This window comes from Suncus etruscus, chromosome 3 (genome assembly GCF_024139225.1).
Source record: "Suncus etruscus isolate mSunEtr1 chromosome 3, mSunEtr1.pri.cur, whole genome shotgun sequence".
NCBI classification, from domain to species: domain Eukaryota; kingdom Metazoa; phylum Chordata; class Mammalia; order Eulipotyphla; family Soricidae; genus Suncus; species Suncus etruscus.
Genome location: NC_064850.1, coordinates 134,221,278 through 134,248,512, shown reverse-complemented (window position 1 = coordinate 134,248,512; position 27,235 = coordinate 134,221,278). Strand labels below are relative to the sequence as shown.

The 27,235-nt window shown below is 39.5% G+C and overlaps 1 protein-coding gene and 1 non-coding gene across 2 annotated transcripts in view; both read right to left on the bottom strand.

The window, feature by feature from the left end:
• PTPRM (protein tyrosine phosphatase receptor type M) overlaps window positions 1-27,235 on the bottom strand; it is an 829,551-nt gene that overhangs the window by 8,588 nt on the left and 793,728 nt on the right. Inside the window, exons 24-33 of the mRNA XM_049769948.1 lie at window positions 23,284-23,400; window positions 22,556-22,606; window positions 17,805-17,959; window positions 17,074-17,209; window positions 14,906-15,055; window positions 14,105-14,278; window positions 12,046-12,177; window positions 8,228-8,353; window positions 5,527-5,690; window positions 98-233 (exon numbers count right to left, since the gene is read on the bottom strand). Coding sequence (XP_049625905.1) covers window positions 98-233; window positions 5,527-5,690; window positions 8,228-8,353; window positions 12,046-12,177; window positions 14,105-14,278; window positions 14,906-15,055; window positions 17,074-17,209; window positions 17,805-17,959; window positions 22,556-22,606; window positions 23,284-23,400 — 1,341 coding nt within the window. The remainder of the gene's footprint in view (window positions 1-97; window positions 234-5,526; window positions 5,691-8,227; window positions 8,354-12,045; window positions 12,178-14,104; window positions 14,279-14,905; window positions 15,056-17,073; window positions 17,210-17,804; window positions 17,960-22,555; window positions 22,607-23,283; window positions 23,401-27,235) is intronic.
• LOC126005711 (U6 spliceosomal RNA) lies at window positions 7,534-7,640 on the bottom strand. Its single transcript, XR_007494750.1, has one exon. It is a non-coding gene; the product is annotated as a U6 spliceosomal RNA (small nuclear RNA).

Here is a 27,235-nt window from a genome sequence, read left to right as displayed (position 1 = left end):
CTTGCTTTGGGTTTGTTTGACTTTGAATCTGGGAGATGGTGGAGTCTGGCATTAAAGTGGAAAATGCCATGATGAGTAAGGAGAGAGAGGAACCTACCAGAAGATCCACCATATTGGGCTTATTGTTCCTCAGTGTCTTCACAGCATGGAAGACATCCACTGTCCTCTGGTGCCGGAGCATCTCGCAAATGATGCTGATGGCACAGAACGTCCCACTGCGGCCTCCCCCATTCCTGTCAGAAGAGAAAGCAAAGACTTGAATTAGGTTTGCTCTTCCATAGCACTGTTCACTCCCTTTGTGGGTGGAGACACTGCTTCAGCCCTTGAGAACTTCTGACGGTATTGGAGGCCCAGTTGTTGGCATGAAAACAAATGGAGGTATACGTGAGCTTCAGCACTCAGGGTTCACCTGACTGGAGATGGCGAACACTGGATCATACATCCTTTCTCTAGCTTTACCTCACTTCTAGATTCTGTGACATGGATCAGGCACTATCTTTATGATAAATTCTGGCTCTCATGAATGTCCCCACTCAGAAAACTTTTAATAAACAAGTACATCACTAGAATTTTCCAGGAACACTGGTATGAGTGTAGTTTATGTTTAAAGAAGAATTTGGTCTTTAAAATTCCACTGGTATTTAATAAGTTAGCTCTAAAATATGGACTCTTTTAATTTTATTTTCTTTATAGGAAATACAGTGTTGAGGAAAACTGCCAGTACAATTGGCAAAAATATAGCTGATTTAAATTTTACAACTGCATGTATTATTTACAAATTATATAATCATTGTACAAATCTAACTACAAATCATGATCAGCCTCAAAGAAGAGCTTTTTTTCATTATTCCTCAGTAAGACCAGCAGTGCCCCCCAAATTATCTTTGCTCTCGTTTCTGGCATCATACACCTCTGTTTTAGAATTTTGTGAAACGAGAAATATATAGCTTTGTTTTTAGTCTGGTTTACTTCACTTGATGATATTCTGTGAGAATCCTCCATATGGCTCTATCTATCAGTAGTTTACTCTTTTATATTGCTGAGAAAATTTCATTGAATGAATAATGTTAATTTATTCATCAACAGCTGATGAGTGTTTGGGTTGTTCCTATTTTTTTGTTTGATGAGTAAACTTGTCATAAACGTATCTTGTGGTGCATACATGACTCTTCTGTTGTGATAACCTAAGAGCTGAAGGGCTCAGGCAATCTATATTTTTAGCTTTAGCAGATGCTAAGAATCAGTTCAGTATTATAAGATACTTCATATGTCCACAGTCAATGAGAGTTCTAGTTCCTCCATAGTTTCACAGACACTTGGTTTTATAACTTTATTTTAAATATATGACATTTTATGAGCATGCTCTAGATTCAATGTGAATTTTCCTGAAGATGAATGATGCAAGTATCTTTTCAATGCTTGTTGGCTATTTGGAATCCTTTCTTTAAAATAATTTTTTTTTTTTTTTGGTTTTTGGGCCACACCCTGTGACGCTCAGGGGTTACTCCTGGCTATGTGCTCAGAAGTCGCTCCTGGCTTGGGGGACCATATGGGACGCCAGGGGATCGAACCGCGGTCCTGTCCAAGGCTAGCGCAGGTAAGGCAGGCACCTTACCTCTTGCGCCACCGCCCGGCCCCTAAAATAATTTTTTAAGTAAAATAGTTTAAGTTTGAGAAATATGGGAGAAAGAGAAAGAAAAGGAGAATGTTTGAGAGAGAGAGAGAGAGAGAGAGAGAGAGAGAGAGAGAGAGAGAGAGAGAGAGAGAGAGAGAGAGAGAGGAGCACTTTTTCAGAGGCATGAGATACCATAGCACATATTTCAGGTCATGATGTAGAAAAATCCCAATGAAGAACATGTTTTCTTTCTTTCTTTTTTTTTTTTTTTTTAGTAAAATAGTTTTATTTTGAGAAATGTGAGAGGAGAAAGGTCCAAGTGTTTTGTTTGATCAACCTACTGATTGTTTATCTTTTTTGGTATTGACTGGTTTTTAGGCATCCTTGCTGAGTCCTTTGTCAAATATGCATATCACAAACTCTTTGCCCATGTTTTGCTTTTAAATTTTTTCCCTTTGTCCATACCCAGTAGTGTTCAGAGATTTCTCCTGATTCTCTCTCTATTCAGGAATCTTATGTAGTATTAGAGATGGCGTAGTTGTCAGAGAAGCAGAAGGCCAGCACCTTCCCACCTCTCCTAGTAGTCCAGCCCTGTACCTTGCTTTATACCTTCTAAATGGGATCTTTTGAGGAACAGAAGTATTTTTTGTTTGTTTGTTTATTTAGGGGCCAACCTGGCAGTGCTTAGGGCTCATTCCTGTCTCTGCACTATGGGATCATTTCTGGTGGAGATCAGGGTTTGTATGAGTTGCTGAGGATCAACTTTAGATCAGCTGCATGCAAGGCAAGCATCCTATCTACTAATCTCTCAAGATTCCAGCTGTGTTAAATGAAATTCCTTATAGTTGTTCATCACTATTTGCCTTTAAAATTAGTATTCTGTGTATACCTCATAGTCATAAAAATTTGCTCTAATGTTTTCTACTAGAAACTTCACCTTTTATCTAAGATCCACCTGGAAATGGCTTCTTGTAGCTGTGGTATTGGGAGCTGCACTTGGTTGTGGCATGCTTGGAGGGTAATGGGGGTGCAGTGGAAGGAGGGAACAGAACTGGCTACTTCAGGCAAGATAAATGATACCACCAAGCCACGTGGCCTGGCCCTGAGCAGGATTTCTCCTGGGTTGAGAGAACAGAGATCCTTTCCATGGCAGTGTTTCCTGTGTCCTGCATTTATCTTGTGGGTGATCATTATAAATCAGGTGAGCCTGAAGTGTGGATCCATTCCTGTATTATAAGGACTCCAAAAGTATTCTCTCCATTTCTTTGGGGTTTATTTGCAGGAGACAAACATTAAGCACTCCCTACCCCCAAAGTCATTTGCTTTACTTGGATATATGTGGTTCAAGGAACCATCCAATCGTAGCACCCTGAGGTCTGTCTTGGACAAGGATGGTATACCTACAACCATTAGGTGGCACTATGCTATCTGAATATAATGCTCTTCCCTTAGAGATGAAACTCTAAATCTTACTTCCTTTACTAGTCTATGTTGGGAGAATAACTTAACTGCTTCTCACAGCTACAGAAATAGGATGGTAGATGTATCATTCCTAACCACAATGAAAGCAACCTCGCTAGAGCTCAGTCATATGCTCACCCAAATGCCAGGAGGAGCAGAGGCAGCCCTGGGCATTCAATCACAGGGACTCAAATTGGGGGAGGAGCCAAAAAGTGATCAATGGAAAAGGGAAGTTGTCTTACCTCAGGAAGGGAAAGGGGTGTTGGGCTGTGGACAGCTTCAGCTACCCTTAGGACAGCACTGTGAGAGTTGGGTGCTGGACTCACAGCTGTGTCTTAGGGATGTGGCTGGAGACAAGGCTAAGTGATTTGAGGTTTGACTTTGTTGTTCCATTAGACTTCGTGCCTTAGTTCTTTTGATTATGGCCTTTGTTCCAAAGCTGCCCACTGAGGAGGTTGGCAGATTGTATGCTCCTTGCTACAGAAAAGCATATTGACTACAATGTTCTGTATTTAAAACAAGCCCACCCCACCTAAGAGATACACAAACTCTCATATGTCAGTTTTCTTCGTCAGGATTGCATCTACTCATCCTGGTGACCTGTGTTCTAGTCTTTTTTTTAATTTTTTTTTTATTTTTGTGTCACACCCGGCAGCACTCAGGGGTTTCTTCCTGCTCTGTGCTTAGAAATCATCCCTGGCTGGCTCACAGGACCATATGGGATGCTGGGATTCGAACCACCATCCATCCTGGATTGCCCTATGGCTGTGCTATCTCTCCAGCCCCATCCTGTGTTCTATTCTAATCAGAAAAAGGTGAGAGCTGGACTTAGAGCAATGTCAATAGTAATGTAAAGAGTAACTACATTCTTTGGCCTGAGAGAGGTGTTTTTATTTTTATTTTTTTAAGGAGTTGGGTCCATGAGAAGAAAGAGGAAAGGAGTATGTCAGGAAGAGGTTAGGGACAGCTTTTCAGAAGCTGAAGGATTCGAACTTCTCGTTTGGAGAAGTACTGGTAGACCTCTTTGTAAGGATCTAAGGTTTCTTGCAGAACAAGAGACATTGTACAATTTGAATTACTGAGAGCCAGAATAGAGAGATGGGCTACCAGGGAGGCCTCAGAAGGCACTAGGAAAGAGGGGTGTTGTATGAGGAGCACTGACTAGAGGGTAGAAAGCCAGGCACTTAGCCAATGGCAAGCTTGGGCTGCCCACATTAAACTTGGTTCTCCCTTCAATTTGGAAGCAATCTCACCGTGCGCTTCTAATGACACTCTGCAGCACAGAGACATAAGCTTATCCATTAAATTTCCACACAAGCTCTAAACATCTTCCCTAACTGCCATGCCTTTCTAATTGCCTGTTTTGTTAATCTAATTCCAGCTGGCAGATTAGCTACATATCATCACCAATGAGAAAATGCAGGTGAAAGTGCTGGGAGAAAGAAACATGGACATTTCTATTCAGGGGCTCTCAATCTTGCTGCTGCACCTGGAAAGAACCTAAAGGGCTTAAGAAGGAACTCTGATGTCTGTGTTCACCCCAGAAAGTTTGATGTAATCGGTTTGGGTGTGTTCTGGAGCACTGTTTGTAAAAGGCCCCAAAATGATTCTTAGCATCTGTGTACAGTGGGGGCCATGGCACTGCTGGTGTTTTTCCCCTTTTCAACACTTTTTAAAATTAATGGCTTGAAAACTACACTTTACAAAGTGGCTATAACTAATCAATAGACACATTTTTAGGAAAAAGACCTCTAAAACTAAAATTCTTAAAAAATCACAAGGGAAAGAGAGACAGCTCCTTTGAATTCACTGACATGATTTCCAGTAGAATTATTAACCAGTGATGGTTAAACCAGCCTACGAACCAGACAAGGGAACACTGATATGTAGCATTCACTGAAGTTTATGAGGTGACTATTTTGGCATGGGAGATTTCAAGAAACAGATACCAGCTCAGAAATTTCTTAAATCTTAACCCTTGACTCATAGAATGCTAAAAGGAGACCCCTGAATCTATGTGGGTGTGCTTATTTTATTTGGAGGTTCCAATCTCAGGAGCAGGCTTTATTTTTACATATGTCTATGTTCATGTGTATTTATTTTTTGTCTTTTTTTTTTGTGAGCCACATTTGAGGGTGCTCAGAGTTTACACCTAGTTATAGGCACAAGGATCACTCTTGGCATTACTCAGGGGACTATACATGGCTTGGATTGAACTTGGATTAGCTGTGTACTATTTCCTGCTGTACTATTTCTCTGGCCCCATAGCCTTATTTTTATGGCAGGTCTTCAATTGCAAAATGAGCATATCTTGTTTTTCTTTTCAAAGTAAAACCAAACCATCCATGAGAAGACAGATCATGTTCTCTCACCAAGACATACTATCTATGCAGAGTAACACAGGGTCCAGGCATAAACTTTCGGAGACAAAGCTTTAGTGTGGCACTTACAAGCAGTGCACAACTGTGCGGCCTTCACCACCATTGTACTCCTCTTGCCACTTGTCCACTTGGCGAATGAGCTTCAGGAAGGAGCGCTTAGATACTGGAGTGTCCCTGTACATTGGCCAGCCTAAGAACTGAAACTGCTGCACCATCCGATAGCCGTCCTGGGGCTACAGAGAGTTAAGAACAATCAAGAACTGGAAAGAAAATTGTCAGACATTTCTTCACTGAATTCTAGGGTGCTGATTCCACATACTCGATCATTTTTTTTTAAAACTGGTTTGTCATTTTATTTTAATTTTTAAATTGCTTTATATTAAGCACTGTGGTTACAAAATGGCTCATTGTTGGGGTTAAGTCATACAATGTATGCCATCCTTCACCAGTGCATCCTTCCTATCACTGTCCCTGATTCTCCCATCTCCTTACTTTTCACCCTCCCTCTCCCTTTTTCCCTCCCTTCCTCTCTCACCTCCTCCCTCTCTCTCTTTCTCTCCTTTTTGACATTGTGGTTTGTACTATTAAAAAGGGGGTGTCTTACCTGTTAGTTTCCCCACTTTTAGCACCATGGATGGATATGGAAACTATTATGCTGAGTGAAATGAGTCAGAGGGAAAGGGACAGATGTAGAATAATCTCACTCACTTGTGGGATATAAGAAAAGCAAGATATAGTGTGGTAATACCCAGAGACAATAGAGACAAAGGTCAGGAGGTCCAGCCCAGGGTAGAAAGCTTGCCACAAAGAGCAGTGAGTGCAGCTAGAGTTGAGAAAGGTCTACTAGGACAATGATAGATGGCATCTACTTGATCTTCAGACTTGATGAACAGTCTGTCTCCCCCACTCAAAACATAGAGGATGCCTCTACCAGCTGAAGATTTATTATTTTTAATCTCAGCTGTTATTACAAAAAATACAGGTATTCTAAATGAAAATAGGCCTGAGACCTGCCTCCTCCCCACAAATGAAGCAGAAAGCACATGGTTTTGCAAAAGCCAAGTGAAAAATGAAATACAGTATGAGCATTGACCTCAATGTACATGCAGTAAGGGGCAAAATGACTTTAATTATAGGTATGTTAAAGAATATATTATGATCCAGAGATGTTTTGACCTTAGATGATTTGAGGTCATGTTGTATGCTCCGTGAGTATAAAATAAATATACATTTTTGGTGTGATTCTTATTAAATTATAGTCAATATTATGTCACAGTTAGGAGGAATAACAGGAATTAGGAAACAGTTTTGATCTGCCTATGATCTATGACACTTAGGTTAATATCTTCTCTGTTGTTCCTCCCCTGAGCCCAGCAGGCTTGTCTCTCTGTAGTAGTCTCCCTTTTCTCCAGACTGCCTAGTGATATAGCCCAGTCTTAGTCCTTGAGCTGCTTCCTCTTCTCTAATTTTCCTGAAGGTGAGTTGTGTTTTTCACTAATCCAGTGGATTAGTAAATCCCATCTCCACCTCAGACATCCCCCTCAGGATGCTTCCACGTAGGTGACCGGGAGTCACCTTTACCTCAGATTCTGTGTGCTTCATATTGGACCTCTGATCTTTTCTATGTACCTACCTCTCCTAACTAGTCATGTTATACAGCCTTTCCTACCTGTCTTAATTTTCAGGACTAAAATCCTGTATCATTCTTGATGTTCTGGGATTCAGCCTATTAACAATTCCTATTGGCTCTGCCTTCAAAACAGATTAGTCTGCCTTTAGCTTCCTTGGTCTGCTAATGCTCTTGTCTACTAGTCCTTGTCATTTCTTATCTAGAGTACTAGAATAACTTTCTGAAGGATATCTTTCTTGAAGTGAGGATTCTCAGGCATGCTCATGGGATACAAGTTCCATTCCCAACAATATTCAGCCATACGGTGCTGGGAGTGGAACTCAGGTCCTAGTGCTTGCAAAGCCCTGGCCCTTAAAACTCTCATTTTGCTTCCCCCCAAAAAGAGTCTCTTAACAGTTTCATTTCACACAAAAGCCAGAGCAGTCCTTTTCTTTTTTCTTTTTTTTTTAAATATGGAACTCTTCACGAATTTGCGTGTCAATCTTGCGCAGGGGCCATGCTAATCTTCTCTGTATTGTTCCAATTTTAGTATATGTGCTGCCGAAGCGAGCACCAGAGCAGTCCTTTTCAAAGGCAAAATATATCATGATTTTTTTTGTTTGTTTTATTCAAAACCTTATGATGTCTCCTTTCATTTTTCAGAACAAAAGTGAAGGTCTTAGTAGAGGCTTGTTAAGAACCTGTATGAGTCTGCACTCTACCCTCAACTTTGCTCTTTATTCTTAACTACTTTCCTTTCCATCAGCCTTTACTATTTATTAAGTTCTTCAGATGCCTAGGCAAAACTCAGGGCCTTTGTACTGTCAGTTCATTTTGTCTGGAGAGTTGTCTGCATGGAAAGTCCCATGGTTGTTCTTCTATTCTGTCAGGGGCCCACAGTACAGTTACTAGTTCTCCTGGTTTATACCCTCGCACTTTCTAGGTTCCCATTCTCACCTCACTCTCTAGCATTTCTCCTTTTAAACACACTCCATTATTTATTGTTTGTCTCCTATTAGAATGTAAAATCCATAAGTTCAAGGAGTTTTGCTTTGTTCACAGAACAATTCCCAGCTCCTACATGAGAGCCTTGAAAGATCAGCTCTCTGAGTGAGAAAATAATGAATTCACAAGATAAGCAGTCCCGGCTTCAATACTTACTCTGGCTGCATTATAAATACGGAATATTCTGCTGATGATGTCCTCTTCTAAATCAGCAGAAACAAATTCCACCTGAATGGGACCGTGTCTGTGCACTCCATTCTCTGGCCAGTACTGTGGACACAACTGAATGAAAACAAAACAAAACAAAACAAAAAAACCCAAAAGGTAAATGACAAGAATAAATTTAGTTTTAACAGTTTGAACCAGGCCAGGATGGGCATTCAGTAATTTTTAATACTCAACTGATGTAATTCATTTTCTTTCCTCTCTCTTTTCCTTTTAGTGATTGAACTTAAGAGATTTCTTGTTGGCTTATTCCTAGACTTTATCAGTATTTCTGTTTTTTGTTTTTTAATTCATTTTCTTAATTTTCTCAGTTTTCCTTTAAGTCATGAACAACTCTACTTTTCTTGGAGCCATTCGGATGCTACTCTTCAATATATCTCTGTGTAAACTCTTTTTTCATGCCTAAAGAAGCCTTCTGGGGTCCAGAGAAGAGATACCTGTTAATGCCCTAATCTCTATCCCCTCTGTTGTGATTTGCATTGCCTTTTTAAAATCATTTTTGAGAAAAGGGCTATTCTGTGACCTTTACTGATAATTGAGGAGGGCTGCATTTTTATGCCCTGGTCAGTCCTGCCCAGATCAGATCTAAGAAACCTGGGTAATACAGTGGATGCTATGCTACTTTATCTAGAAATGACTGGAAATAAAATGCCAATTAGCTAGCATCTCAAACTGCTGATACTAGACTTTTTCCCAAATGTGGGAGTGGTACTGAGCCAGACTACCATATGAAATACTAAACTTGGTTATAAGTAAGTAGTATTCTTAAGATCTTTTCCTCTCAGAAATCTTTTCTAAATGGATCTAGTAGAAGTTTAAAATGTGATGTTAAATTTCTTTTGGGGACTAGCATTTAATTTGTATCTTGAAAATTTAAGGCAAGAGGGAGTGATTTCCTTATTTTATAACTGATTTTCAATGAAAAGTAAATGAAAAAGCTAACTTCACTTTTAAAATAGAATAATACACCATAGAAGAGGTATCCATTAATCCATTAGATGGATTTCTTTCTTTTTATGGTTTCTATTTTCCAAAGGATCTAAAATATCATTGGCTTTATTATAAATAAATTAAGGTTTTGTTTGTTAGTTGTTTTATAGCCATGTCTGGTAAAGCTCAAAGGAATTCCTGGTTCTGTACTCAGGAATCACTCCTGGTGGGGCTCAGTGGACCATATGAGGTGCTGCTAATACTCTTGTCCAGATCAGTTGCATGCAAAGCAAGTGCCTTACTGCTGTACTATCTGGTTCCATATTGTTTGGATTTATGATCTAGAATAGCAGGAAAGGTGTTAGCTAAGTTTATAGAATATTTGAAATTATGTTTATTAAATTTTAAATGATTCTGCCTTCCAGCCTGTTTGTCCTTCCTACAAACCTTTCCTGGTGATGGCCTTGTCAAATTTTTTTTTTTTTTTTTTGGTTTTTGGGTCACACCTGGCAGCACTCAGGGGTTACTCCTGACAGGTTCAGGGAACCATTTGGATGCCGGGATTTGAACCACCGTCCTTCTGCATACAAGGCAAAAGCACTATCTCCATGCTATCTCTCTGGTTTTGGTCTTGTCAAATTTTGGCATGCTGATTTTGACACCTAAAATACACACTGTTCCAATAATAAGCATTATGGTGTAATAATAATAGTAATAAGCAAGATGGAATAATAAACCCTAACATGCACATTTGCTCCATTCTACCTATATTTTTCAAAGATAGTTTGGTTTTCTGCTTGTTCTCTGACTTCATGACCTGATCAAAATCTTGTCACTTAAACAAGAGAAATATCAATGGCCTATGTTGGGACTGGGAAAACTGCATTTTGTGTTTTTCTAATGTAAATCATGTAAAAAATGGCTTAAATGGTGCAAGATACGTTCATGAACTGGCCCTATAAACACTAAAAATAGTTGAGTTGCTAGCATTGCACAATTGCAAGATTTTAAGTTCAAATGTTCAGAGACCAAATCTCAGAAGCCTCCTTTCTCTTACTCTGAAAATCAGCTCTGCCAAATGGAGCTGGAGTCTCTTGTGTTTTCTATTACTCTTCAGCCAGAGCTTGATTTGAGTATAGTCTAGGCTTAGAATGCAGCCACACAATTCAAGTCCTCTTGTTCAAAGAGAACACACCAAAATCATGAATACCCATTCACTAAGATGAGCCATTATAGCCATATGAATATAAATGTAGTTGTATAGATGCATTTCAGGATTCACATTAAGGAAAAATGATTCTGGAGGGGGAGGGGAGTTCTCTATCCTTATAGTCTATGATTAAAGGCACAGTGGATGAACAAAATGTAACTGGTGGCACTGAAAATAAGAAACCCAGGATCCGTGGTCCTGTTTCAAGCTGGTCGCTGAAGCTCCCTAAACTGTGGTAGCTACTTGTCTTTATAAATGGTTGCAATCTATTTTTCAAAAGCAATTAGTGGGGCGGACCGATAAAATATTTTATCTTCTTAAGTAAAAAATCAAACAACGCCTCCCCCAAATAGGGCTATATCAGAACAAGGATTAATATTATTATTTCATTAACTATCTTTTAGGCCAAAGCCTTAACAATATAATGTAATGCTTCAAACATAATTAAAAACATAATGGAGTCAAAGTGATTATCCAAAGAATTTATGGCAAACTGAAGACAAAATGGATTTTAGGAAGAAAAAAAATACCTTGTTCGATTTGGTTACTAAAATATTCCAGACCCCTCTCTCTTTCAAAGAAAGTTGTCTCTACTAGATAGAAAAGAAATTTAGTCCCAGAACAAGTCTCTTCTTAACACATTCTATAATCCAACTTCCCATAATACCCTCTGTTGAGCTGTACCTTCAGCAATAAATTCTGCACCTAAAGAAATACAGAGTTAATGCCCTTCTGACAAGTCCTTTTTAGAAAATGTTTCTAACCCCATTACTAATATTGAGTCATCACTGTCCATTCTTCCTCTTTCTGTATTTAGAAAGAGGAGCTATGCAAACACCTAATTTATCATTCTAAGATTCTCTTATCAAGTCCCAGTTTTATTTCTTTTCACTCTCTTTACCAAGAGGTTGACAAAATGAATGGCTGTCTCTTTAATTCACCAGTGGCTCCCTACTGTGACGATCCCTCTGGCAGGCTTTATGGTGCTCCCTCCAGGTGAGCTATCCAGCAAGCACTAAAGCTTCTGTAAGGATCTTGGGCTGCCTCACACAGCTGTCCTTTCTCCAAACCTCTCTGGCTTGCTTGCTCTTCTTCTGACTATGTGCCATATGTGTTCAGCTTTCTCTGCACATTATCTTGTGCCTTTCTCTAGTTAGTATTTCCATCCTTAGGGAAAGCTCCATTTCTGATTTCTGCTATAGGCATGGTTAATGCCTGATACTGGAGCAGAGGCACCAGGCTCATAGCCCCAGGCGGTATTGGAAAGAGAGGGTATGTGGTGGCCTGGAGATCAAACCCAGGGCCTTGCATATGCAAAGCTTGTTCTCCATCCCTCGAGTCACATCTCTGTCCCCAGTTCAGCTTCTCACCATGTCTAGCAAGTTCCTTCCATCATCTGTCTCTGACCTTAGCCTGTCTTTTTGGTTTTAGACTCCTTCTAGTCAAATCTAACTCCCTCTGATTTCTGACTGCTATTTCAGCATCTCCAGTTTTGAACCTGTGCCTACTCTTAGTGACCTGTGCTGAATCTGTAGTTTGCTGTGCACAAACCAAGCAAATACAGATTGGACCCCAGCCATAGCTTCAATTGTAGTAACTCTAGCCTCACCTGGGCAGGATCCACATCGTTTAACATAACAACAGACGTGCAGTGATAATCCAGGACCAGTCTCCAGAAGTCTTTGACTGTATTTGGCAAAGGATGTTGAGTGACTATGAAAGCTGAAGGCTGTTTATAGCTCTGCAAATGCAAACAAGATATAAATATACCCAGGAGACTAGGACGGGAGGCAGCTAAGTCAGAGATATAAAGCACTAAGCATTTTTAACAATCATTGAATTCTATTGACATTGTCGGTGTCAAAAAAATAAGCTAAATAGAAACTCACTAGAGGCAAGATAGTCTAACTTTGATGCCAAGAAAACAGCATTTCTTACAAGTCTTTGATTCTTAAACATTTAAAACTTTTATTGAATTTTGGACCAGGGACATTTCCTAGCAATGCTCAGGGGCCTTGGAGCCCTGTTAGGTGATTCTTTTTTGTTGTTGTTGTTTTTTGGGTCACACCCGGTGATGCTCAGGGGTTACTCCTGGCTATGTGCTCAGAAATCACTCCTGGCATGGGGGACCATATGGAATGCTGGGGATCAAACCGAGGTCCGTCCTGGGTCAGCCATGTGCAAGGCAAACGCCCTACTGCTGCGCTATCGCTCATCGCGCAGGCCCCACTGTTAGGTGATTCTTATTCAATCTGGCTGGTGGTTCAATGTGAGGGCCTGAAGAAAGTGGTGCTATTCTAGCTCTGTAATGCTGAGGATGACTTGAATCACCCTTGTGGTGTTCAGAGGCTGCAGGTCTATATCTGGTGGTACTCAAGAGACCTTGGGATGCTGGGGATTTAATCAGGGTCAGATGCATGTAAGGCAAGTGCCTTACTCGCTGTGCTATCTTTCTGGTCACTCTTGCAATTTAAAATATCATTTCTAGTAGAAAGAATTATCAGCTCTATAATAATAATTTTAATGAAAGAACTTTACTTAAACATATGCATGGAAAAATACCCATAGTCTGAGAACAATACATAAAGACAATAGAAATTGTAGAGTGGAGAGTGCTATTAGGATAAAGAAGGGATCACTATGACAATGATAGGTAGAAATTGATCAATCTGGACAAGAAATGGGAAATGAAAAGATGTCAGGTGGTATGATACCCCTTCAGTAACAGCATTACAAACCATGGTGCCTAAAAGGACAAAAGGGGGTAAAAGAGAGAGAGAAGAAAAGTCTTGCCAAAGTGGTAGATAGCAGAAGAGGAGGGTGATTGGGGAAACTGGTGGCAAGAAACACTGAAGAAGGAATGGGTGTTGGAACATTGCAAGATTAAAACTCAACCCTCACCAACTTTTTAGCTCTGTATATCATGGTGATTTAATTAAAATAATTAACTGGTCATAAATGTAAAGATTTAATTTTAAAGAAATATGCAAAATACATTAGTTTGACTCTTGTTAAGATCCACTTGCTTATTTGTAAATGTAACGATGTTACTTCTGTCATAAAAAGGAACACAGACTTTTTATAGCACTAGAGATCTTCAAGCAAGTTTAAGGACCTTTTCACTGATATCACAACAATAGAATTAAAATTTCCATATCCACATTGAAAATATCCATTCACCTTCCCCATCAATTGAATAGCAAATCCTCATTCAGCCTGAAGTAAATAGATTGACAGGAGGTAATGAGTTGTATACTATCTGTCCTGACAGGCAATTTTTCCCCCATGTTAATTACTGTCTAAATTGGGAGGAAAGCGAACTAAAATAATGCTGCAAAACATATTATCCCACTCCACTGCTTTAGTGACTTAATAGCTGTCTCATGCTCTTCGGCCATTAGGTTAAAAATTTAAGTGCTTGGAGAGCCACCAGGACATGTTTCATTTATCAACACTTCCAGACTGGTGATGCTGGTGAGACCAAGAACATCAGCTTTGACAAAAACATAAAAACAAACCAAAAAAACATGTGTGTACGAGGAAACACATTTTGCTGAAAAAATCATAAGTATCTTAAACAACAAGAGGAGAGAGAGTAGAGGAGCCCATGCTGCTCCTTGAGGAGGAGCTTCGGATTTCCTCCAAGGAGGGCAGGCCACTGGGCTTACATCCATGAGGGCTGCATTGATGTAGTTGCTACTCTCGCCATCAATGGTGATGAGGAAAGGCAGGCAGCGGTCTGGGGGCAGGATGTCCATGCACCGGTTTTTCTCATGGTTCCGAGGCAAAAGCGCAATGCTGCAGTCTTCCACACGCAGCGTAGGAGTCACCATGTTTAAAGTCTACAAGACAAAGATGGACACATGGGTAAGAGAATTTGGCCAGTATGCTGCTCTTGTTCAGTATTGAGAAGTTCTAAATTTTCACTTGTTGACTCAAAAGTGGTTTTCTGCTCTGCATCCCACTCTGTGACCCATTTACAATATAAGACCTAAATTTCTCTTTTGTCTTTTAGGGGTTTGTGCAGAGTTTGGTAAAGGGTCAGGTATCATATAGGCCAATGGTGACTATGAGCAATGCAATAGAGACTCTTGCTCAGAAATGCTCTGAATACATCCAAGCCACTTCGTGGAGCCAGAAGGGTCTCTTCTTGGAGAGGAGAAAGTCACTCTGTTAAACCAAAAGTTGTCAACCAGGTCATGCTGCCCCCCTTATCTAATACTGACAAAGTCTATGCACATTTTTAGATGTCACTATTGCTGTGATAGGGAATCTCCTAGTTTTGAGGGAATAGAGGTAATTGTTATGCTAAACATTTTTGCCTTCACAGCAACAAATTACCTAGTCACCCATATTAACAGTGTTGAGAGTTGAGAAAATTTATACTGGATCAAGGATTCAAGAACTGGCTTCTTTAAGGAGAAAATTCAAAGCCATGGCTGGCTGCTTCTCCTTTCAGCAGGACTTACCCGGAATTCCTCTTTAATCTGGCTTGAGTTTGTTTGTGGGTCCAGTTTGTTCATGTCATAATACAGAGACCGAACTTGGGAAGCAAGGACAGATGTGTCCCCGCAGAGACAGGCTTCTAGGATGGCATCATGGATAAACACATACTGTTCCTGGGAAAGCAGATGGGACTATTTAATAATAGAGAAACCAAGGTAACCTGAGGGTGCTTGGGAAAGGACACTCATGATGAGGCCATGAAATAGGGTCTATCACAGACTGCTCAATTTCCCACAGAAAAAAACCATGCAAAAGAACATTGCTGTAAGGATAGGAGTATTCTAGCACCTGCCAGCCTGTTAGCCACATGGGCCAGCTGGCATGTGACCACATATGGAGGATCGTGGGAAGAAGAGACAAATAGGGACTCCACAAACAAGTATTGAGGGATTGATTAAAACCAATCAGCTCATAAATACTTGGGGATACATACTGTAACACTAGTGTCATTATGGCAAAATCAATTCTGTAAAATGATCCCTTGAATTTAGAAATCAACATTATTTCTGCTTAGGAAAAGAGCTAAAATACATCTATCTATAATAACCAATTTGCTAGTAAGTTGAAAAGTGAAAAGCAGGTTCAGAAGAACACAACATTGCCATGACAATAAGCAGTTCTGATTTTTAGAACTAGTTATTTTGAAACATTAATCAATGCAATAATTATGGTATGTTCCTAGAGATAAGTTCTTGCTTATGTGTACAAGAAGTTCACAATTTTAAAAATGAGTTCTCTAATTCTCAGCTGCCACTGACTTTCCTTACAATTAATTAGTAAAGTTTTATCGTATGTCTTATGTGTTTTTAATTACCTGAGATACAAAAATGTCTCATTATATTTTTTTTACCTTGCTTTCTATAAATAATGATTTTTAGTTCTAAGAAACAGCTCCCTCTTAGCTAAGCAACACTTCAACAAAGGTCATGTGAGAAAGTGGCTGTGACAGAATTTTATCAGTGGTAAGAGATTAAAAATACTTTATTAAAACGCTGGAGAGATAGTATAGTACAGTAGATAGGGCACTTAGCTTGTACTACATGCTGCTGGCCCAGTTCTATCCTCAGCACCACATATGATGCTCTGAGCCCTCTCTGAATGCAGAGTCAAGTTTCAAGCACAGTCAGGTGTGGACTCCAACCCCAAAAAATATTTTTAAACAAATCACTAGTCCAAAGAAAAAGATTATGAAAGTAATCTTTTTAGTTTACTAAAAGATTTTAGTTTATGCTATTTTTTTGTGTTGGCTCAACAATGGAATTAGGTTTCCTATGGCTTGCATGCACTCTTATGCACAATCAAAATGTAAGATATTCTTATTTATTTTTCATTTTACTTCCTACGTTATTTTACAGGTGATGGGAGGGAAGCTTATTTAAAGCAAATATTTTTAGTAAGAATCTATATTTCCTAGAAGCATAACATAATGCTTTTTATTAAAAGTTTAAATTTGCAATGTACCTTGAATTAAAATTTATAGAAGTACTTTTTGGTAAGAAGCAATTCTACAAAACTGGAAAATTCCCATGATGCCAGAGCACTGTGCAGAATTTTTATGGACAAAAGAACAAAGTACACAGAAATTGCCCAAAGCCACTTGGTAAAAATGCCAGGCTCTTCCTCAGCAGTGGCTTTGCTCTGGTTACCAGTTTAGTTTGAGAGAGCAGCAGAAGAAAAGCTGCTAAAATTCTGAATGCTTAATGCTGAGAGTCTATGGGTCCTTTGATACAAAGATGTAGGGAAATTTAGGTTCTTGGCTGCATATTCTATTACCTTCAAGAAAGGGTAAACAGAAGGGAGGAGAGAGGGGAAGGAAAGGAGAGAAGGACTGGAATATTAATTATTTTCTTCTTAGGAAGTTGTTTTTGGTGGTGGCACACCTGCTGTGCTCAGTATTTACTCCTGGCTCTGTACTCAGAAATTTTGTGTGGCAGGGCTCAGGGTACCATATGTAAAGCTTGAGTCTGAACCATGGTTGATTGTGTGTAAGGCAAACACCCTTCCTGCTCTCTGGTCCCTTCCTAGGAAAGTTTGAAGAACAGCAATCTGTCTCTCCCCCAGCTCCCTTGGCTTTGCAGGGTAGGGATGTGGAGAGATAGTGGGGATCAAGTTGTGAATGTTGAGAAAGTACCTCTGTCTGCACCATGTTCACTCTCCGAGAACGCAGCTCCCGGACACAGTTATAGATGTCCACCACCCCTTCCCTTTCTGCCATGTCCAACATGATGTCAATGACAATGAAGCAGCCAGTCCTCCCAGCACCAGCACTAAATGAATGACAAGAAGGTATCAGTGAGAAGAAACAGGCTTGCTGGTATCTCTCTTTACATTTATTTTTCTTTGCTTTTTGGGCCACACCCAGTGATGCTCAGGGGTTACTCCTGACTATGCGCTCAGAAATTGCTCCTGGCTTGGGGGACCAAATGGGATGCAGAGGATCAAACCACATTCATCCTAGGTTAGCGTGCGCAAGGCAAACACCCTATTGCTTGTGCCACCACTCTGGCCCCATCTTCTCATTCTTTATTGGGGTGAAAATCATACAACAAACCTTGAGGCTGGGTAACACCTGGAGGTGTCCAGGGTTTATTTCTGACTTTGGTCAGGAATTACCCACCCCACTCTCAGTGGTCAGAGGACCATACGTGGTACCAGAGATCGAACTGGCAAGAACCATACTGTTAGACCATCTCTCTGGCCCCAAGCAAACCATTTTAAGTTATAGAAACTCAATGAGCACCTTCATGATGAAGTGCAACCAGAACTTCAATGGGGATCCCCAACATTTTCATCACACCAGAGTAGACTCTGAACCCACTCCCCACTGTACTTACTTCCAGGGCTCTGGGGGGCTCCGCTTACCTGCAGTGTACCACCAATGGGCCTGAATTGGGTGGGCTCTTGGATTTCACTTGTCGGACGAATCCCAGCAGCCCCGTGGCGTGATAGGGGACTCCGTGATCCGGCCAGCCAGTGAAGTGAAACTGCCTGATCTCTCGGATTTCATGCACGCCCCTCTGCCACAGGAAGGGAGCAAAGACCAAACTGATAAGCACCCAGAGGAACACCACACATTCAGTAAGCCTAGGACTAGACAACTCAGAACTGATGAGAGAAGATGGTTTTCAGACTGAACATGCATTCTGAAAGGTTCATCACAGGTATGATGGTTTTGGAAGGGGAGAAAGGAGAGGTGATGTTTGCGGAAAATGCAATTCCAGCCAAAGAATGGTCCTCTTTGAATTCCTGCAATTCCATTCTGTCTTTAACAGTTTATGTGTCACTGACATCCTATGCTGTGAAGTGTGAGAATACAGAGAAAGGCAAAGAGTAGGGACCTGAGCGAGGGAGAAGGGGATCTATTTGTCCTCAATAACAGTTACTGAAATGCAAGGCCCTTGCTCTGGATCCTCTGTTTTCCTGTGTCAATGTCAGGTGTTTCTCAGAGCACAGACTGGGACAAAACAAATCTGCTAGAGAGATGGTACAGCTAGTGAGGCACATGGTCCCCTGCACACTGTCAGGAGTGATCCCTGAGTACAGAGCTGGGAGTAAGTCTTGAGTGCCCCTGGGCATGGCTCCAAAACCAAAAACCAAACAAACCAAAACATCTTCTCCCCCCACAAAATAAGTAACAATGAGGAAGAATGAATGAGAACTACTTTCCAATAGAAGTCAGAGAGACACAGAGAGAGAGGAGAGAGAGAAACTTTTCCTTTGCAATTTGCTTGTTATATTTTTCTTCATAATGAGGGCAAACATTTAATTGACAGCTCCAATCATCAGCCATCAGGGTAAGTTCAAAGCTGGTAAGAGGTGCTGGGGCCGCAGAGCCCAGGGAGCCTATCCTATTCAAGTGGCCATGAAACTGGCCTGCCTGGAAGCAAAGAAAGAGCTACATGGAAGTCAATTTCTGCATGTGGCAGATCCAATTCTAGCAGTCATTTGAAGACAGAGGATTTTTTGCCATTGAACTGAAGGAAGGCAGAAGAAAAGACTCATTCTGTGAAAGCTTGTACTTGTTTTTAGAACAATTAAGTTGATTTATAGCTATAATTTTGTTTTCTGAGTCTAGTATTTCTGGAACAGTCTGTGTTTCTAGAACAGTCTCTTTTGAAAACAAGAATTATTTCCCAAATTGAGGTTGAAGCTAAGTTTGAGGTAAAATTTCATTTTCTTCCCTTTCTTATGTAATGACTATTTACCAAATGCCATCTCCACATAGTAGGCTCTGGATTTGTTTTTATTCTATCTTTTAACTAGTTTTTTTTTCCCACATGCAATAGTGCTCTAGAGGTAGCCTTGAAGCTATGCTCAGAGACCATGCCTGGTGGCATTCAGGGACATGCAGTGTCAGGGGTTGAATTCAGGACTCCTGCATGCTAATTATGTACCCAGCCTTTTGGGTTATCTTTCCAGTCCAGTTTTGTTCTATCATAACATCAAATACCCACTATTCTGATCACATACACCACTTATCATTGTTCACATGTACTTAGGAGCAGAAAAGAAATTCAAGGTTGTCATGGGCTTTATAAAACTAAAAGAGGCAAACAAGTTGTCAATGAGATAGTACAGTGGACACAGCACTTGCCTTGCTTGTGTCTGACTGGGTTTGATTGCCATAACCCCATGTAATCAATCCCCCAACACCCTATTAGGAATGATCCCTAAGTGTAGAGTCAGGAATAAGCCCTGAGTACCACTTGGTGTGCAGATCTATACTGTCCCACCCCCAAGCAGAAGACACAAACAATGAAACACTTTTTTTTTTGCTCTCAGTGTTTATATACTTAAATTTAATGAAAACCACTGAAGTTTGATATCCTTTTGAAAATCATGCTACTCTTTAATTGATCTTGAATATTAAGGGTTAAGCCATCAGAGAGTCAGATGAAAATCAACACTGTCACCTGTTGAATACATTCTCTGAGCCCAGAGTCGAATAATGAGGTAGTTGGGAGCCTCATTTTTCCTTTCATTGAAATCAACATTTGGCCAATTCTCCCAAGTTCCTTAGAGAACCTCTCTTCCATTTTTGGGGATAGGGGGCTCCCAAGAAATATTCAGGGGTCTCCAGTGCTATTCCCAGCCATGTGATGCTGGGGATTGGAACCCTCTGTACTATCATTCTCTTGATTCTTCCCCTACCTTTCTTTTATGATTACTGGGCAACATCCCATTTGATATTAAACTTATCCACAAAGTGATGAAGCCTATGCCACATATTATTTATGTAAAATAGGGTCAGAGAGTATTTATTTATTCCATACATGTTATTTTTATTTATTTATTTATTTATTTATTTTAGGGGCACACTCACTGGTACTCAGGGATTACTCTTGGCTCTGTGCTCTGTGATCACTCCTTGTAGACTGGGGCACCATATGGGGTGTTGAGTATGAAAGCAGGCTAGCTGTGAGCAAGAAAAAGCCCAGTATCCACTGAACTATCACTCCAAACCCACATGATATTTTAGTTTTGAAGAATTTTCCATCCAGTGCTGTTAGATTTCAGCTTCAGGATCTCAAAGTCCCGAACTCCATCTATCACCAGATGGACCTTCCACTGATTTAAGACTCATTTTCAAACTAAGTAAATGTCATTTTCTGGGCAATAGCAAACCTTTCCCCCAAAGAGGCTGCAGTCTCAGATATTCTCATTAGTGACAAGATTAGCTAAGGAAATGGCTTGGGAACCAATTCTAATTCTTGTTTGCCAATATGCAGATTCTCATTTTCCTATTTTGTAATCTTTGAGATGGCCACCCTAAATGTGATCAGTGATCATAGCTGAAACGTTTCCTAACTTAAGACCAATGAAGCTTTTGATTATTTTCATTCTAAAAAATACTATTCTATAAAAAATGATTGTCTACAATGAGAAGAACCCAAGACACTTTGTGCCTATCTCAAAGTGAGTGATTAATAAAATACTGGCAGGAGTGAATGAATCATTATATACATATTATGTCTCTAAGATAGTAGGACTACAGTTCTACTTTCATTCTCGAGGTCTGGATACCTCTTGGGTACACAGATTTGGATGAACTTTATTAGCTCTTTTTCTAAAGGACAGATGGAGATCAGTTCACCAGACCCTAGAATCCATGGAGACTTTTGAACTGATTTATTAAGATCCTGGGGACTATTTACCATTTATCTGTTTAGGTCTTGGGCCAGAGATATAGCACAGCAGGTAAGACATATGCCTTGCACATGGCAGACCTGGATTTGATCCTTGACATTCCCTGATACTGTCTGGAGTAATTTCTGAGTGCAGAGCAGTAACCTCTGAGTGCTGAGCAGTTATATAAATGGGAAAGGGACTATGAAAATTCCAGGCAGACCCAGAACTTGTCATTTTGAAACTGCAACACCTCTACCTGGTTTTCTGGAGTGCCCAGTGCTCAAATCCCTTTTTTACCTTTTTGCTTTTTTCTAGAACATGCTTTCAAAATAGAATCAGAATTGTAGGACTTTTAAAGTACATGCTTGACTTTTTTTTCATTTACTTCTAATGAGAAACTTTAAAACCCACAAGAAGTGTTCCACAGAAGTACTAATGATTTGTTTTCCTTAAAGATTCCAATTGCTCTGTTAGAAAATCACTAATGTGTCATTTTGATTTTCCCATATGCCTTAATAAGCTCTCATCCTTCCTTTTCTTCCACCACCTCTTTGCTAGTTGTCTGATGACTAAAATAGCTGGGTATTTCAGAAACATTTCTGAGCAGCTGAAAATGTAAGAGAGTACAATAAGAGGTTAAAAAAGAGCAACAAACAAACCTTTCTTTTAGCATAAGAAGCATTTTCAGCTTATTAGAGAACTGACTATTGTTCAAAGAGCTTCATGTTTAAGTGATGGCTTTGGATGATTCTTAAAATAAAAAATATTGAGGGTCTTTTATCATTATCTGTCTTAATGCAGTTATTCATGAGGGCTCTTTCCAAGAGCCATACAAAATCCTCCATGGTTTTTTCTCCTTCAGTCGTGCCCAAGAAAGATAGATAGGAAAAAAGGAAGATAAAAAAGATAAAAATGATATCCAGTGTGCAAGGTTTAGAACTTTAAGAAATGAGTCTTTGAAGTCTCCAAAGCCTTCTGTCTTATTATTAAATAAGGGGAAAATGCTAAATAGTATGAGAACCTGATTAAAATCAGATCTTTCAGCCTTATGATTCTATGGCAAATATGGTTTGGAAACTAGGCTAGATAGTTCTAAATGTCAGGGCAAATTAGCCAATAAGCAGATGATGCAATATTCTTCATTCCCTTAAACTTGTCTTGCTAATCCAAAAAAGTGCATTTAGAGGCAAGGAGAACAGAGAATAGAGAGGAAGGCTAAGAGCCAACTCACTGCCTTGCAGCTCACTTAACACTCAGATCCTCCAAGGGGACCTACTATCTTGTTGGATGAGTGCACATTTTCCTCAAATGAATCCATGACAGAATTGCTCAGTCCACTACAGGGATCAGTTAAGAAGAATAAGTTCTTGATAAAAAAAAATGAAAAAAGGACTGAACTTAAGAGACCAAAACTTGTGTCCCCATAGAAGGCAAGAAGAGAGAGCATTTGCCAGGCACATCACCTCCACTTTCCCCCAGCCTACCTGTGACACTTCTCTGGATGGACTGCAGTTTGCTTCACTTCCGGCCCCTCCCTATGTCAGCAGAAAGAGGGGGAATAAGCAAATTCCCTGTTATGCCCTACAGCGCTTCCCAGAGAAGAAGCCCATCCATGCACTTAGGATGAGACAGATAGAGCCAAAGCATAGCATTCCCCAAGCCAAAACCACCAACTAGAAGACTAAAATCATGGGAGTGAGGATGGATGGAGGCAGTAGTTCATGCAGTAGTTCCATATTTAAAGAAGATAATCACTTAAGTTCTTGTAGATTATTTCTTTGTGGAAAATATACTGCCCTGAAAAGCCACAGGAGGTAGTGGTGGCTGTTCCAGGAATTAGGACCTATGTCTCAACACTGACATGAACTCACTCCTATATATACCATATGGACATACAACATGAAGGACATTTTTCAAAGTGTGAACAGAAAGAGATAGGTTGAAAACACCAATGGGATAGAAATAACAAAAGGAAAGAGACAAATGGGCATTATTTTTTAGTTATTTTTTCACAGTAAAGTTCTTATGACATGGGAACGCTTTACTTCAAAGATACTGTTGTTGAATCAGAGAGCAAGATGTAATCTGGAAAAATCACTACGATGAGCCTACCTGCATTCAGGTATGGTCACAGACGTATTTCCTTAGGTGAGTTAATGATGCCAGTGGCACTAATGCCTGAGCATAAAATAAAAACAATGTGAAAACATACCTTTTCAACGGCAAATGTTCTGATCACGTATTCTGCCAGTAGTTCTGTTTCTATTAGAGTAACTTTAATGTCTTTATATATCTCGGTGTCATCTGGCCAGTATTTGCAGCATTTGACCTTTAGAAAACACAAAGGAAATGAAGGGTTTAAAGCATTTGTTTTTGGAGTTTCCTAAATGATGGGTATGATTTAGTAGATAAAAATTGTACAAGTACTAAATTTGAGGTATACACAGGCTGACATCTAAATTTAGATAATCAATGCTTCCCCCTCCCTCAGAATAAAACAAAATTTGTTGTATAGGGAGAATAAAGCCTAGGAAAATGGTCTAAAGTTAACAAATGTATTTATATTGCAAGTATCTAGTTATTGTAGCCATTCATTTCCTGTTTGTTTCTACATAGGGAATGTCCTGAAAGAATAAACTATGAAAGGTAGGTTTTGATATTTTAGCTCCACAGAATGCTAAGTTCACTTTACTTCTAAAATTGACCAAACACTTTTGAGGATTGAGTCAAAGTCAGAGACAACAGAAAAAGCAGAGAATTTTTTATTTTCCTAAAAAGAGAAGTAACTCTGATTTTTCCAAGTTCAAATGAGATTTTTCTTTTTTATTATTATTATTATTATTATTATTATTATTATTATTATTATTATTATTACTTTTGTTTCTGGCATTATATCCTGTAGTGCTCATGGACTACACATGGCATATTGTTCAAGAGTCACTCTTGGAGACCATGATCAGAAGACCATGAGGCTGTAGGGATTGAACATGGGAAGTATGCTCTCAAAATACCGTTAGCCCTATGCCCTGACTTTAACTCCATAGTTTTTTTGTTTTCTTGCCTTTTTTTTTTTTTTTTTTGGTACATCGAGAGGTACTCAGGGCTCCAGGATTTACTCAGATATTACTGTTCCATCATAGAACTTCTGAAACTCTGATTTCCTTTGTGGGCATTCCCTCGGGAGGCCCTGACAGCACCTCAAATATATATATATATATATATATATATATATATATATATATATATATATAGAAAATAATACTTAAAACTCTTTTCCTCTCTCTTGTCCTCTAGTCTCCATTGCTATCGATTATCTCCCTAGTCCCTCAGCACAAATTCTAGCTGTCTTTCTTGAAGCCCCACCAGATGTCAAGTCTAAGAGGTTTTTGGAAATAATTTTCAAAATATGTTTTTTTTTTATATTTTTGTCCTACTGCCACTATTTTAGTTTTGGGTCTGGTGATTTCCCATGGCTATTCTATTCAACTCTGCCTAAGTATAATCCCAGGGCATTTACTTGTTCTACTCAAGAATCTCCTATTTCAAACTATTGCCCACAAAAATAAATAATGAGTCAGAGGGAGAAAGATAGATGCAGAATAATCTCTCTCATCTATGGGTTTTAAGGAAAATAAAAGACATTTTTGCAATAATTCTCAGAGACAGAGAGGAGGGCTGGAAGTTCCAGCTCACGACATGAAGCTCACCACAAAGAGTGGTGAGTGCAGCTAGAGAAATAACTACATTGAGAACTATCATAACAATAAAAATGAATGAGGGAAGTAGAAAGCCTGTCTAGAGTACAGGTGGGGGTGGAGTGGGGAGGAGGGAGATTTGGGACATTGGTGATAGGAATATTGCACTGCTAAAGGGGGGGTGTTCTTTACATGACTGAAACCCAACTACAATCATATTTGTAATCAAGGTGTTTAAGTGAAGATATAATAAAAACCCCTGAAAATAAAATAAAATAAAGTGGAAATACATGATTATCAATTATGGGTATTGAATATTTTTTTAATATTGCAGAGGATTCCAGAATAGGGAAGAGAACTTGGATAAACTTAAAAGAAAACAATGTAATAAAAAATTAAGTTTGAAGAAATCCTAAATGGAGCAAGGAAAGCCTATTCAACAAGTGGTGTTGGCACAACTGGTTAGCCACTTGCAAAAAAGCGAACTCAGACCCCCAGCTAACACCATGTACAAAGGTAAAATCCAAATGGATTAAAGACCTTGATATCAGATCTGAAACTATAAGGTATATAGAACAACATGTAGGTGAAACACTCCAGGACATTGAGACTAAAGGCATCTTTAAGGAGGAGACAGCACTTTCCAAACAAGTGGAGGCAGAGATAAACAGATGGGACTATATTAAGCTGAGAAGCTTCTTCATCTCAAAGGAAATAGTGCCCAGAATACAAAGGCCACCCACTGAGTGGGAGAAATTATTCACCCAATACTCATCAGATAAAGGGCTAATATCCAAAATTTACAAGGTACTGACAGAACTATACAAGAAAAAAACAACTAACCCCATCAAAAAATGGGGAGAAGAAATGAACAGACACTTTGAAAAAGAAGAAAGGCAAATGGCCAAAAGGCACATGAAAAGATGTTCAACATCACTAATCGTCAGGGAGATGCAAATCAAAACTACTATGAGGTACCACCTAACGCCACTGAGATTGGCACACATCACAAAAAAGGAAAACAAGCAGTGCTGGCGGGGATGTGGAGAGAAAGACACTCTTTTTCACTGCTGGTGGGAATGCCGTCTAGTACAACCTTTATGGAAAGCGATATGGAGATTCCTTCACAAACTGGAAATTGAGCTTCCATACGATCCAGCTATACCACTCCTAGGAATATACCCGAGGAACACAAAAATACAATACAAAAATCCCTTCCTTACTCCTATATTCATTGCAGCGCTATTTACAATAGCCAGACTCTGGAAACAACCAAGATGCCCTTCAACAGATGAGTGGCTAAAGAAACTTTGGTACATGTACATAATGGAATACTATGCAGCCGTTAGGAGAGATGAAGTCATGAAATTTTCCTATACATGGATGTACGTGGAATCTCTTATGCTGAGTGAAGTAAGTCAGAGGGAGAGAGAAAGATGCCGAATGGTTTCACTCATCTATGGGCTTTAAGAAAAATGATAAGACATTTTTAACAGTATCTCAGAGACAAGAGAGATGAGGGCTGGTAGGTGCAACTCGTGACATGAAGCTCATCACATAGAGTGATGAGTGCAGTTGGAGAGATGACTACACTGAAAACTATCATAACAATGTGAATGAATGAGGGAAGTAGAAAGCCTGTCTCGAGTACAGGTGTGGGGAGGTAGGGAGGAGGGAGATCTGGGAAATTGGTGGTGGGAATGTTGCACTGGTGAAGGGGGGTGTTCTTTACATGACTGTAATCATACAACTATAATCATGTTTGTGATCATGGTGTTTAAATAAAGATAATTATAAAAAAATTAAGTTTGGTTTGGAACTTAAAGATAATTTTGTATTTGGCAGTTTCAGTCTTTTAGCTTTTACTACTTTCCTTTCTATCAACAAATATTGTGTTTAAAGATATGCCTTCCCTATCTCCAAGTATTAGTTCATACTCTGCTTTTACCCAAAATAAAGGCAGTCCCCCAACTTCTTCTTTCCTTTTTATCTATATCTCTGATATGTAAAAGTCCACCTGGATAGGTACTTTTATCTCTCACTAGACCTTCCCTCTCCAGGTTGAATTTTTATTGGTAGAATAAAGAGGGTTTTCGATTTGTCTTGGTGTGCAGAGGGAGACCACAAGATGAGAAACCACTGACTCCATGATTCTCTCCTGATTCGCTTGGTTTATTAATTCTTTGTAGCTATCCTGAATGAAATATCGCAAGTGCAAATGGAGTGATTTCACACCCAAGTAGACTTCATAAGCTATTTTTTTCTTTTTCTTTTTCTTTTTCTTTCTTTCTTCTTTCTTTCTTTCTTTCTTTCTTTCTTTCTTTCTTTCTTTCTTTCTTTCTTTCTTTCTTTCTTTCTTTCTTTCTTTCTTTCTTTCTTTCTTTCTTTCTTTCTTTCTTTCTTTCTTTCTTTCTTTCTTTCTTTCTTTCTTTCTTTCTCTCTCTCTCTCTCTCTCTCTTCCTTCCTTCC